At 33.1% G+C, this 14,872-nt stretch overlaps 1 protein-coding gene across 1 annotated transcript; it reads left to right on the plus strand.

The window, feature by feature from the left end:
- Nucleotides 1-10,182: 10,182 nt before the first annotated feature.
- LOC136062654 (large ribosomal subunit protein eL14z) lies at nt 10,183-13,353 on the plus strand. The gene is made up of 5 exons (XM_065761981.1): nt 10,183-10,283; nt 10,537-10,638; nt 12,236-12,365; nt 12,438-12,550; nt 13,117-13,353. The coding sequence occupies exons 1-5, from the start codon at nt 10,281-10,283 to the stop codon at nt 13,171-13,173; spliced, it is 405 nt and encodes a 134-aa protein (XP_065618053.1). The 5' UTR covers nt 10,183-10,280; the 3' UTR covers nt 13,174-13,353.
- Nucleotides 13,354-14,872: the final 1,519 nt, after the last annotated feature.

Raw genomic sequence — 14,872 nt, forward strand, 5'->3', positions numbered from 1 at the left:
TGCAAGTTATGTGGAAAATTAGGACACAACAAGAGGACCTACAAGGGAGAAGTAGGAGGGAACTCTTCCTTACCTGGGAGTGCATCCCAAGCCAGTAGGACCACTAGGAGGGTAAATATACTATTTTGACTTCGATATCTCCATTGTTTTGTTTTTCAGTTGGCAAACTATTAATTATTATTGTGCTTGTGCTTGCAGGCAGCCAAGGATGGTCATGCAAATAGCCCAGTTGTAGGCAATGCACAACCAGCCAAGGATGTGACCACAAGTGCACCTCCACCCCCCACTGATAACCAATCCAATCCAAGACCAACAAGACAGAGGAAGAAAGGTGCAGTCACTACTGAGACCTTGAATGCAACTGGGAATGCAGCAAGATATATGGCAGCAATGAGATCTGCTAAAAGATAGCAAGCTGAAGCAGGACCTTTTTTTTTGTTGTGCTATATGTTGAAAGCACTCTTCATATGTTTATGTAACTGCTAGAACAATTGGCATTTTGGTATACTTATATAATGGCTGACCAAGTCTTTTTTTTTGTATGAATGTGCTTGGTAGACTTTGTCCTACATTTTGTAATTATTGTGGTACACCCAAAACAGTCATTGGTGTTAAATATTTTGTGATTATTTTAATTATTGGTAATATTGTGATGATTCAGCTTCCATTATTCAGATTTGCTGGTTTTTAGCTTTAATTTTTAAAAGGCTTAAACTCATGTCTTTTGGATGAAGCTTGAGTGTATTACATAGTCTATGCAGGTAATATTCAGTTTAATGTGCTGGGAAGTTTGGTGATTATGCAGGTTTGGTGAGCATTGGAGTTTAATGTGCTGGGCAATAGCCAGTTTTAGAGGGTAATGATGTTAAATGATGTTTTATGCAGTGTGCTGGGTAGTAGCCAGTGTATTATGCAATCTATGTATGTTTTATGCACTATGCTGGGCAGTAGCCAGTGTATTACATAGTCTATGTATGTTTTATGCAGTGTGCTGGGCAGTAGCCAATGTATTACATAGTCTATGTATGTTTTATGCAGTTTAATATGTAATGAATGTAGTTTTATGCAGTTTAATGATGTATGTTTTATGCAGTTTAATGATGTATGGATTAATGAATGTAAATTATGCAGTTTAATAAATGTAATTCAATCAATGTGAGCATTGGAGTTCCAGTTTATGCAGTTTAGTAAATTATGTAATGAATTATGCAGTTTAGTAAATTATGTAGTTTAGTTTTGAGAGATGCTAAATATTTTGCATAACCCTTTTAAGGCACTGTTCAAATTATGCAGTTTATGCCATCTGATGTTTCTGCAGTTTAGTAAATTATGCAATTTATGCCATCTGATGTTTTTGCAGTCAGCTCCATTTTCTTGCTTGGCATACTCAAATTGCAGTGTCAAATTGCACAGTTAATATGAAATTGCTATCTCCATTCAAAATTTTGTTATAACCCTTTTAAGGCATTGTTCAAACTGCACAAACACTTCACAACAATGTAATAGATTGGTACACAAATCATAGATTAATTAAAAATACCATATTACATTACTAAAGTCTCAGATTACAAAGATAATTACACCAAAAATCAGGCCTTCTCCTACTAATACATACCAACACAAATTATGGCATTTTTCCACTAATACATACCAACACATGCCAACACCAAAATTCAGGCCTTTTTCCACTAATACCTACCCACCTAACACCAAAATTCAGGCATTTTTCCACTAATACCTACCCACCTAATGACCCATTCCCCCCCCCCCCCATCTATTTAGCCAACCAAAAGAAGTATCATACAGAGTAGCATCCACTTATCACCAGAGATAGCCCCAGGCAAATGAGCAGCCTCTTTCTCTCTTCCTGTAGCCTACAATGGCAGCTTCAAGGGTCAAAATCCGTTGCCTCTGCTCCGGAATCAGCACCTTGCCACGCTCACAGATTTCATCATCACGCCACTGAAAAAATTTACACTTGCGTCCAACCTGACACCCAAGGGCCAGATAAAACCCATCATATCTTCAACCAAAATCATGAAAAACAAGAACAAATAGTATTAGCAAATACTACCTTACCAGCAAATACTACCTTATTAGCAAAACCCATTAACAAATAGTATTAGCAATAGTATTAGCACAATATTCCAACACTTGTATTAGCAAAATACAAGAAATCCAAATTTATATTGTCATCTGAGAAAACCAAATTTTAATTTTTTAAAATTTTTTATTTATTTAAGAAAAGAAATTTTGGGTTCCCAAGACAGATTAGCAAAAAAATGAAGAAGGAAAAAAATTTGTTATCTACTTTTTTTCTACAAATTAGCAAAAGAATTTGGTTGTCAAATATTATGAAGCTGTGTTAGTTTAAGATCAAAATGAAGGTCTTAGAACTAAGAGAAATAACCCAGAAACCTAGAAAAACCCAGAAACTATATAGAATTTAAAAACAAGAAATTTAAAAACGTTACACGAAACGACCTTACCCAGAACAAATTTAAAACCCAGAAACTATATAGAAATTTAAAAACGTTACATGAAACGACCTTACCCAGAATAAATTTTAAAACCCAGAAACTATATAGAAATTTAAAAACATTACACAAAACGACCTTACCCAGAAAAAATATTAAAACCCAGAAAAAATTTTAAAACCCAGACAAAATCACTACCTTACCCAGTAATTTGGACACCCGTAGAACCTTCTTCTAGGGTTGTCAGGTGTCCACAAAACGACCAAAACGGGTTTCTCCAAGCAAAAGCATCGGGTTGGGCCCCTTTTCCTCAAGCTACGACATCGAGCTTGAATCCATGGAAAGCAGTTGATTTGAAGATGGTTTTTTGCTGTGTGGTGAGCGAGGAGCAATTGATTTGAAGGTGTATGGATTAATTCGTGACTAGTGAGGGACTTCAATCTGTGTTGTGACTGATGAGCGAGGAGCTGAGGAAATTTGGGGGTTAGGGATTTCTATTTGGTATTGGCATGAATTGGGGTTTTATTTGGGTTAGGGAGGGTCACGTGAGGGACACGTGACTACTAAGGGCGGGGAGTAACTAACAGTGACCAGGCAAGTTACTATAGATATTATTTTATCATTTTTTATCAATGACGTTTGCCACGTCAGCAAAATCCGTTTATGATGTAACGATAGGGACTAAAATAGAACCCGTTTTTCAGGATAGAGACTAAAAGCGGTAAAAATAAAACTTAGGGACTAAAACGGAAATAGCCTTAAAATGTAAGGACTAAAATGTGCTTTTCGCCATAAATAAATAGATATGGTTGAACTTGAAATTGGTCTCATTAAATTTTATTTATTTATTTTTTAGGAACATCAAATTGTATTTCAAGATTTAATTTAATTTTTTTTAAAGGTATACACTCAAAATGTTATACACATGTAGTTATGAAACAATCTAAATTTTTTACTTCAGAATGATCAAAAGATTTTTACTTTATGATGTTACATTTCATCCAAATGCCTTTTTAAGAAGTGAGAATTAATTAAAATGCTCATTGACAACTTACTTTATATATATATATATAAAAGTAATAATGATTACAAGCAAATTAACTAGAAAGTCTAATAGAAGTGAAAATAAAAAATCGAAGTGCAATGCGTAAATCCCCAAACCTGAGACAATCAAACAAAGTCCAAATTAGTAAGGACTTCAACTAATCAATAGATCTCACAACATTCTTGAATGTGTAACTATTTTGTTCCTTCCACATGAACCACATCAGAGATGCTTGCACCATATTCCACACATCCGAGAAATGTTTCCCAAACAGTTCTGCCAAACAAAAAGGAGGGGTGCTATTGTTTTCGGTAGTTAATAGTTTGAACTTTGGAGCTCTTGTTGAACATTGAGCATTTAGCTTTGTCTTGTAAAACTATTTGGCAGGACTAAGAATGCAAACAACTGGTAGATGCCACTAGCAAGTAGAGCCCCCAAAACTATTAGACTAAAATTGATCCACATAAGTTAGTATAAAATTACTTACAAGTTTGCTTTGAGCACTCATGTTAGTGAGTGTATAATAGAAAAATGTGAAAAATTTACACAATTTTATCTAAAAATAACTTACATCAGCCCAAATGTATAATTGTGTTGATTTATAAGTTTGCTACAATAACTGTGTAAATTTATATTGAAACTATTCTTTCATTACATATATCGAGAATAAAGAAATAGAATTGACGGTGATTATTGTGTGTAAAGAAATAAAAACAATTAAAAAATAAAGAAAAATTGATATTTTAATGAAATATAATGTAAAATAGATAATTTGATGTAGGGTATTTTGAAAAGTAAGTATGTAAAATCAATTAAAAAAATAAATTCATATGCTAAAATAGACAATAATCTTTGCACAAGCTGACGCGAATGTTCTAAACCATGTAAATTTACATTGACATTGCATTTAGTTTAGCTTTTTATCAATTAAAAAATAAAGAAAATTTGATATTTTAATGAAATATGATATAAAATAGATAATTTGATGTAGGGTATTTTGAAAAGTAAGTATGTAAAATAAATTAAAAAAAAAAGTTTATATGCTAAAATAGATAATACTTTTTGCACAAGCTAATGCGAATGCTTTAAATCTTGTAAATTTACATTGAAACTACTCATTTTGCATTTGGTTTAGTTTTTTATTCTTTTTTTACCTCTCTCAATGGTGGTAGTTGTTGTGTGTGTGAGTGTGAGTGTGTGTGTGTGTGTTTTTGGCTAGAGGTTGTGAGTGAAGAAAGAAAAACAATTAAAATTAATATTTTAATAAAATGTAGTGTAAAATAAATAATTTATTATAAAATGTTTTGAAAAATAATTATGTGAAATAGAAAAAATAAATTCTTATGATAAAATAATCAGAAATTTTTGGATTAGCCGACGTGCAAGCTTTTAGCTTAGCTACCTAAGATGAGAGCCCAATTTCTGAATGCTGAACCAATAGACCTATGTGTTTGGGCTCGTCAATAACACTAGGCTTAAAAGGATTGTTTGTCTGATTAATGGGACTCACCGAATCGTCATTGGGCTATTCAAGTTATAGACCAATTAGTTTGGTGGACTTGACCAACTTCACCATCATGCAATGCCCAAGAGATAAATCCCCATGATGACTTGCTTTTTTAATTGTGTGTTTTTTATAGTCATTTTTCCAAATGGGGGTGTTTGGGACTTTTCAATGGCAAATGTAGATAGAGATATGATATGATATTTCATCAGATGGGCAAGGATGGATGGCAATAAGATGGACTAGGAGTCGAGTCATGGGCACATTCTAGAGGTCAACTAGGAAAGAGTGAAATAGGGTGACTTTTGTTTTTGTTTTTTGCTTATTTTTATTTTTTATGGAAAGGAAAATGAGAATTGCTTGACTTATGAGTAAGTGTGTTCAGAAAGAGATAGGAAAGTGTCTTCAAAGTTCAAAGTGGAAGAAACCCAAACAAGGCTGAGCAAGTCAAGCAATCCATGACATTTTTGCCATCCCTAGTTCGGGAGTCTATTGCATTCTCTCTAATCTCCCCTTTTATTTTTATCTTTTTTGGGTCTGAGTCTTTAACCAATATCCTCATTATTTTTCAATTAAATCGACATTTCCATTCCAGATCGAAGTAGAGGAGATCCCTTTGATCATCATTCCATTTCAAATCAAAGTAGAGGAGATTCCTTTGATTGTCATTCCAGCAACTCTAGATCAAAGCAGAAGAAGACCTTTGATCGTCATCCCATACAACTCCATTTTCAAGATCAAGATTGAAAAGTCCTTTGGTCACCCCAATTGCAAAGAATCATGTCCAGAGTCATCCACTACCAGCTAAGTTCGATATTTTTTTTTTTGGTGTCAAAAGATAAGGCTAGTTCTATGTTCCAAGGTTTTAGGTTCGAGGGCTAGGTAATCTTTGAAAGTTCAACCTCAATTAAATCATGGTTGCTAAAATCAGTGTCTTCATTTTACATTGACATTCGGTTTTCAAACTTTGTTAATGAAGGGCATTATGTAGACACTCGATTTTGCACCCATGATTTAATCAAGGAGAATGACTCGAATGACCATCCATGTACCAAAAAAAAAAAATCATAATTGCATCACATACATCATTCTATTCTTGCATTACATACATCATTTTGCCTTTGCATTACATGCATCATGTCATTCATTACATATCATGAAAATGATCTTGAGATTCTAACAGTCGCAAGGGTGTTTCTGGTTTTTAAATCGGACCTTCATATCGAAATATATTGCACGATCAAGTTTGCACGGTCTATATGCATTGTGTCTAGGAAGAGTTGACTACGCACGATTTATTTAAATTAATTCTGATTGGTCAAATAATTAAAATTAATTAAATAATTTTGTGATTGGTTAATAATTAGGGTTAAAGATAGAGATGCATGCATAGGAATAAAAGGGATGATTGGATAACAATAAAATTGTAGATACTTGAACTTTATCAAGATTTATTTTAAGGGATTTATCCACAAGATAATTGTTCTTAAAAATCTTGAATTATCCAGAAAAGAGATAAAAAAAAAATCATAGAGAGAGGATGAAAACATGTCTAGGTACAAGGACCGGTCAAAAAACCCTAAAAGGAGAGTCCAAATGGCACCCGAACACGGAAGTGCATTCGGCATCCAAGAACTAATTTGGCACTTCTGGAGTGCCGAACAGCACTTTAAAAGTGCCAAATTGCCATCATGTGGGATTTGGCCTAACAACCTTCGAGTGATGATAAGGCACACTCTTTTCGACCTTTTCGCAAAAGGATGAGTCCAGATTCGCATCCTAATCGTCTATGCCTATTTTTTAGAGATTTCTGACCTCTATAAATAGAGACTAAACCTCATAATTCAGCACATTCTTTTTATGCTCTGAGAGACATACGTTTTGAGGCTCTCAAATTAATGATACTTGTTGATCCTCTTTGATATTTGCTGCTAAAATTAGGGTTTTAAGTTTCAAAGATAACTGAATAAGTTTCTTTGAACCCTAAAACATCCTCTCAAGAACAAAGAGTGCTGATGCAAGAGGTTGTTTCTTAACCCTTTTTCTTATGATGTGATGCTGCATGTTATATTTCTTTCTTTTTCAAATATCCATAACATGAATTGTTAATTGTTGTTTTGTTTTGTTTTGTTTTGTTTTTTTTTTTTAAATGTGATTGTCATAATCTCTTTCTTGAATGTCAATAATTTGCATGTGAACAATTCCTTTTATTAAAATAAAATAGATCTACATCTAAAGATGTAGATCTAACTTTTTCTCAATACAAAAACAGATCTGCATCTTTTCTAGATGTAGATCTAAAATTTTTCTTAATATAAAAACAAATCTGCATCCTTTCTAGATGTAGATCTAAGTTTTTCTCAATATAAAAACAAATCTGTATCTTTCTTAGATGTAGATCTGAATTTTTATCAAATCAAAACTGATTTGTATCTTTCTTAAGATACAAATCTGATTTTTTAATACATGCAAATTGTTGAAATAAAGGAAGAGATCATGTACTACAATGTTTGTGTTTGTTTTAGTTCATGTTTCATAAATTTAAGTTATGGGTGAAACTCTCTTCTTAAAAAATCTTTTCCATATTTTTTAAACATATAAAAAACAAATTTGATTTTTCTGTTATCAAAAAACCATTTTTTTTTGGTTCTTTAAAAAATAGATCTAACACTTTTTCCAATCAAAAGACTATATTTTATGATAAAAACATATCTGAATTTTTATCCCCAAAAACCTTCTTTTTTTTTTTACTAATCAAAACAGATTTGAATTTTTTTTTTAAACAAAAGAAAAGACTTCATTCATAAATAAATTTGAATGATTTAATTTTAGTGTCACATGTTCAACATATCATTCATGACATGCATAAAAAGGTACATTGGTCACAAGAGTCTATAAAACTAGACTTTGTCTGGGCAGAATGGATGCCTAATACCTTCACATTCCGTAACCTAGCCTCTGGATTTAGATTTCTAGTTAAGTAGGTCTAGTCTTATCTTTACTTTTTATTTTTAGGTAGATTGTAGCTAGGACAAAAAGCCATGTATATTTGGTAGATTGTAACTAGGACCCAAAGCTGTGTAAAGTTCAAATTTTCAATTATGTATTTCATTATTCAATCAATGAATGGAACACATTCAGTCATGGAGATTTGTGTTTAGTTTTCTTATTTTTTGTACATAAAAAAAATAAGTGGCGACTCTATACTACTTACCCAAAAAGAGAGGTGCCCTAAAAGGTACTCGAATCTCTTTTTTTGAGAGACATCGTTTCTCACAAGGTGTTGACTGGTGAGCACGGTTGGGGTGGCTGGAGGCGTTCCCACTTTCCTAATGGCTTGGACTAGTGGTCATTGACCTTGTTCGAACCATATAGCATTTTGTCAGAGAAAGATAAATTGCAAATCACAAATTTCTACCTTTCCCACAAACAGCACCAACTGATGATGTAAAGAAAATTAGTAAACTAAATGCTCCGGGCTTCAATGGACTAGTAATTGTTGAAATGCCTAAAAAGAAAGAAACACAAGATCAAAGGTGATTAGGATGAACTGGCTAAGAACCCTCCGATGCTTAAGTTAGTTTTTCTCTCTAGAACTCAAGAATCACAACTTTAGGAGCAGTAAAACCTTACTTTCATTTGATGTGGATGAGTCCTTATATAGTGAGCTTTGGAGTGGTTACTTATTTAGTAACTTCCTCAACACGTGTGGAAGTTGGAAGGTTCAGACTTAATTTCCACACCTGCTATAGAAGTTAGAATGTTTAATCTTATCTCCTACAACTGTCACTGAAAGTTAAGTACTTAGTGGGAAGTTATAGTGATGAACAAGGATTTGCTCATACTTCAAAATAGTAGAACATGGCCTGAATTACAATCTTTCGTAGATAAATCCATTTCTGAGAATTTTCTAAGTGTTGCGAGGTTGTCCAGCTACTTCCTTGATGGACAACCTTCATTACCATGGATGACTTCCCCACAATGGATTGGCCTTCCTATATTGAGTTAACCTTCTTGGACCTGGACGACTCTATGGACAAATCAGAGATGGTACGATTTTTGGTTCACCATCAAATCCTTTTAATATACCAATCATAACTAATTAGAAATAATCACACATGATTCACCTTAATTGTTCAGATGTGTGTTAACCGTTAAAACTTGATCTAACTATATCTTTTAATTTGATGGTTCAATTTAAGCACATAATACGTTGTTTTGATTGTTGGAACTTCTAAGTTTATTTTCAACGACGTATTGGAAGATCGAACAACCAAAATGAAGATTTTGCCTCTTCAACAAATTTAAATAAGGGTTGCAAATGTGGTGTTTATAGGTAGCGGTTATTGGTGGGGGTGGTAAGAGTTATGGACTTTATTAAAATAAACCATTTTTTCTAACATGTTTAAAATCACATAATTTTAGTGTATTAAAATATGTTATTATAAGTTTGAGAAAGTTTATAAACACAACAAAATTTGACATTTATATTTTTTACAACATTGTTTTGAATTGTGATAGGTTTGAGTCTAATTTTATTTTGATTTATGATAAGCTAACACGTTAACTTGTCATGAAAAATATTGTGAGATTTATTTGGTTGTAGAAAACTTTTTTTTAGCTGGCAACCACATCATTAATAAGAACAGACAAAAAGCTTGATTAAAAATAGTGTTTGATGATAAGGAGTAAAATTAAAATTTTTGAACCTTAGGGACCATATATGATATATCAGATTTATAATCATCATGGGAAAAAAAAAAATCAAAATGATACCAAATTGATTATAAAGTAATTTGCATTTAGTCTATTTTTTTTTATGACATTATAAAAAAAACACACACACAAAAAAAAAAAAAAAAAAGAGACAATTTTTTTTTCACAATTTGCTATGGTAGCAAATTGAAATTAAACATTACTTTTTATATAGACTTATTAATTAATACCACTTTTAAAAGATTCTCTACTCCTAAGGAAAACAAATGAACTTGTGTTCCTTTTTTTTAGAATATGAACTTGTGTTCCTAAAACCGAGACAAAATTTATTAAAACCAAAGGAGATAAAAATTAAACCAAACTAACAAATTATGTACCAATCCATTGAAGACACGTGGTAAAGTCCACATAGGTTGAACCACATGGAATCACTACCCGTTATGAAAAACCCTACTTGTAATACTATTTCTTTTCTTCGCAAAGCCTCTTGTGCCTCCCTCCACAGCGTCTCCACTCCTTCAGATCCAGGAAAAACAAAATGGTATGATCCTCTTAACCCTCTGTTTGTTTCCAAGAGAACCCAGAAACCAGAACTACATTACAAACAACTCTACTACTTTTTCGTGTAACTCTTAGCTGATTATTTGTTATCAATTTTGTTTTTTGTTCAGTTTTAAGTTATTGGGTACATGTGTTTTCTGTGTGTGTGTATGCACTGTGCAATGTATTGTGGTTTTATTTTTTATGTTCGGTAAAATGAATTTTTTTTTTGGTATTTGGGTGTGAATTTGTAGCCGTTCAGGAGGTTTGTGGAGATTGGAAGAGTGGCGCTTGTGAACTATGGGAAGGAGTATGGAAGACTTGTTGTCATTGTGGATGTTGTCGACCAGAATAGGGTATGTTTTTCTTTTCTTTTGCAGTTTATTTATGATTACTTTTGTTTTTATTATTCGTTGAAATTTTATGTTTTGGGTCAAATTTTATGTTGCAATGATAAAGGGAACTAATAATAATATGCCACAACAGGGAAAAAAAGTAATGGTATTAGAAAGCTATTTGTAACAAGGGTTCGATACGTTAGTGGTGAAAAAAATGGTAAAAGAAGGAATCAATTGTGGAATGTAATATTTTTTCGGTTCTGGTAATGGGTTAGTGCAAAAAATGGTAATTTTGTTTGACAAAGTGATAATGAAATGCTACATTTTTTTTTGGCAATTTACAATTTTCTGTGATAGCTTTATTCTGCTCCCACACCCCCCCCCCCCCTCCCTTTTTCTTTATTATTATTGATATTCAAACACTCCCCTTGGTCTATCAGATACATTTTGTGCTGGGTTTCTGTGAAAACGATGCAATTAGGCTATGTAGCATTATTTTTTAAACTATCAAGGACAATATAAGGCCCAAAGCACTAAACATATAAAAACTATATTCACCCACACACCCTACCACTGTTGAAGGAAAAGAATAAGGGTGGGGTGGAGGGTGGGAAGTTTTCATCTTATTTGGTCAAAGGTGTTGGATGTGTCTGGTGGATTATTTGCACCTTTCACCTCGTTATTATGCCTATTGAATGAGGGAGCTATGACCATTTTGTACGGCTTTGTGATAAAGCCTAGAACAGATGTGTGTTGTCACTCCTTGCCCTTTTCTTCGTGGTATTGCGTGTGTATATTAAAGAAGGGGAAAATTCCAGCAGTGGTTGCACTTGCATGTTCTATGTACATCTAGTTAGGTGGGGTGGCCTGAACCTCAAAAAATGTGCAGTGCATGTTGTTTTCTTTTGTCCAGGGTGCATTCATTCGTGCATCTAAGCCATGTATCTCTTAGCGAGGTAGCCTGGAAGATGTGTAGTAGATTTTGTTTTCGTTGGTGTAATTCTTCTATAACATCCAATTCTACTTGTCAAATGTTTGCTTTGTCAATGCCAATGAGCTCTAGCTCAACTAGCACCTCCTCCCCTTGCAAGTTCTCGGTGGAGGGTGAGTTTGTGAGTTCAAAACTCACTATGTGCTCGTGTAACTTATCAATAAAGAAAATTTCTGCTTTGTCAATCAATTCTTTCTTCTTATAAAACATATGTTTGCTTTTTCAATGCCAATGAGCTCTAGCTCAGCTAGCAACTCCTGCTTTTGCAAGTGCTAGGTGGAGGGTGAGTTTGTGGGTTCAAAACTCACTTTGTGCTCTTGTAACAATCAATAAAGAAAATGTTTGCTTTGTCAATGCCAATGAGCTCTAGCTCAACTAGCACCTCCTCCCCTTGCAAGTGCTAGGTGGAGGGTGAGTTTGTGGGTTCAAAACTCACTCTGTGCTCATGTAACTTATCAATAAAGAAAATGTCTGCTTTGTCAATCAATTCTTTCTTCATATAAAACATATGGTACTCAAATCACCAATCCTATTGATATGATGTGATTGAGATATATGGTCTTCGAAGTATTCACTATCTCCAAAGTCGTACAAGTTATAATTCCTGGTACTTTTATGCTACAGGCTCTTGTTGATGCCCCTGATATGGTGAGGACACAAATGAACTTAAAGAGGCTTTCACTCACTGATATTAAGATTGACATCAAGAGGGTTCCAAAGAAGAAGACTTTGGTTGAGGCCATGGAGGCTGCTGGTAAGTGTTAAGATGTATTTGTCACCTTTTTCTTGTTTCCTGAATTGGAACTCACATATACTGTGATGGCAGATGTGAAGAACAAATGGGAGAGCAGTTCCTGGGGAAGGAAGTTGATTGTGCAGAAGAGAAGGGCCTCACTTAATGATTTTGATAGGTTCAAGATAATGTTAGCAAAAATCAAGGTTTGCAATTATTCTATTAGTATACCTTGCTCTAATCCTCATTTTGCAATAGTGTGGTTATGAAAAACTAAGAATGTTTTACTGCACCATTTATAGTTTTGGATTCAGTTTGGGTCAGAATTGAGCATTTAGCCCCACCACAATAGACATCGTCCATCAGGAGTCATATGCCTAATTTAGGAGGCTGAGTAGGACTGGAACCCATGATATTTATGTAGTACACCTACTTCATAATTTCATATCTACAAGCATCAAACAAAATTTTATGCAAACCCTATAATAAGATCTATATGATGGACCTCTAATTATAGGTAGTTAATGAAGAGCACACGTCCACATGATCACGAGCTATATAATTTTTAACCCTAGCATTTGTTTTCCTTATAGTCTGAAATGTTGCAATGCTAAAAATCAGTGGGTGCCCCAGCTCATGCCTATTGAACTATGAGCTCCCAGATCATTTTTCTCATAGTAAATTTGTATACTTGATATTGTAGAATTAAGCTGTCAGTTCTTCAACTTCTTGGGCTATTATGATTTTAATTGCTGTATTATTGCGTATGCAGAGGGCTGGAATTGTCAGGCAGGAGCTTGCAAAACTCAAAAAAGAAAGTGCAGCCTAAGATGGTTCAATTTAATATGGTTTGTTTTCATCTATATTTTAATTAGTTGCGTGAACCAATTAGCTGGTGTTTGTGTCATGGATATTATGAGAAGTTTGACCTCTAGGAACTATTAATGAATTATATGCACCTTTTTTTTTTTCTTTATCAAAATATTAAAAAAAAAAAAATTTCTGCACCTGTCTCGTCTCCCTGATCTTTGTGATGGTACCATGAAATCTTTAGACATTTAGAATTTATGTTTTTTTAATACTTCTATGATCTTTTCCCCTTTCTTTTATATTCTGTTTGCCTGTTTGTGTGAGGAATAAGGTAGGATTTTACTCAAAATTGTAAATTTTAGGAATTTCTAGGAGTAATTTCCCTCATTTGATGAATGGTTTACTCAATTTGTTTTGTTGTAAAATATTTTCAAATGTAAATTATTTTACATGTACAACATATTTAGATACTTGATGTTACATGTAAAATTTTAATTATAAACTACCAAAACTGTCAGCGTTGGAGACTTTGTGACCGGACCGTTGGAGACTTAAGTGGCTCCGACGACTGGACCAACTACACCTTGCCTAACCAATGATCAGGCCACTGCGCACATTTGTTTTGTATAATTTTTTATCAAATTTTTAAAGGTAAAATATTTTCAAATTTGGTCAAATTTTACAAAGAAACATAGTAAAATGTTAAAAAATATTTTCAGTTAAATATTTTACTGTGAAACGAAAGTAGTTCCAAATTCCATAGAAGCGATACTTCTATGGAATACTAAATTTGAAAATTTCCAAGTATCCAAATTTCATAGAGGTGTAAATTGTACAAAATTTACCAACGTCATCAACTCATGTACGTAACTATCAATTTTCTAGTTGTCACCAGCACCATATTGATGTCACTTCCACTTGTCGACTTGTCGTCACTGTCAACATTATCGTTGCCGCTGCCATTGCGCATTGCGGTGGTCATCATCATCTCCGCAGTGACCACACCGTTTATGCCACCAATTTAATAAGGACATCGTATTATAACCATCATTAAATCATTGACGTTGTCATCAGCATTGCCAATAAAATGCCATCATAGACATTGTCATCATCATTGCCAATACAATGCTATAATTTCTCAGTAAGGGTACGGTAGTTCAATAATATTATTACTTATTTTCCTTTATATAGAAAATAAGGGTTCACCGTTAAAGCATCCCCGTTTCCAACTTGTTGAAAAAATTGAATTACTAAAAAAAAGTTCTATAGTTTCTTTAATTTTTAAATATACTCAATTCTTTTTTTAGAAGGTAAATATACTCATTCAAATGATAAAAATTTAAATTGAAGAGATTGCAATTCTCATCAATTTAATTTTGTTATCTTATCATTTTGAATATTTAAAGAATATATATAAAACTAAGATCGTTTAACTTTTTGTTGACCTCATAATATTATGTTACATAAACTTTTGAGGTCTCATAATTTTACATATCATTTTTCTTATGAGTCTGAATTTGGTAAGGATGAGATATAAAATTCGTGTTTTACATGATCCAATAATAGATTGCTACTAGTTTTTTACTTAAAATTCAGTACATCACACCATACTTAATAACATCTCAATGAATTCTCAAATCCCAATTTGGTTGGTTTTTCAAAGGGGCATTGGATTTTGTTTTGTTTTTGTTTTTGTTTTTTTTTTTTAATTGATAAAA

The sequence above is a fragment of the Quercus suber genome, unplaced genomic scaffold (genome assembly GCF_002906115.3).
Source record: "Quercus suber isolate HL8 unplaced genomic scaffold, Cork oak 2.0 scaffold_436, whole genome shotgun sequence".
Lineage (NCBI taxonomy): Eukaryota > Viridiplantae > Streptophyta > Magnoliopsida > Fagales > Fagaceae > Quercus > Quercus suber.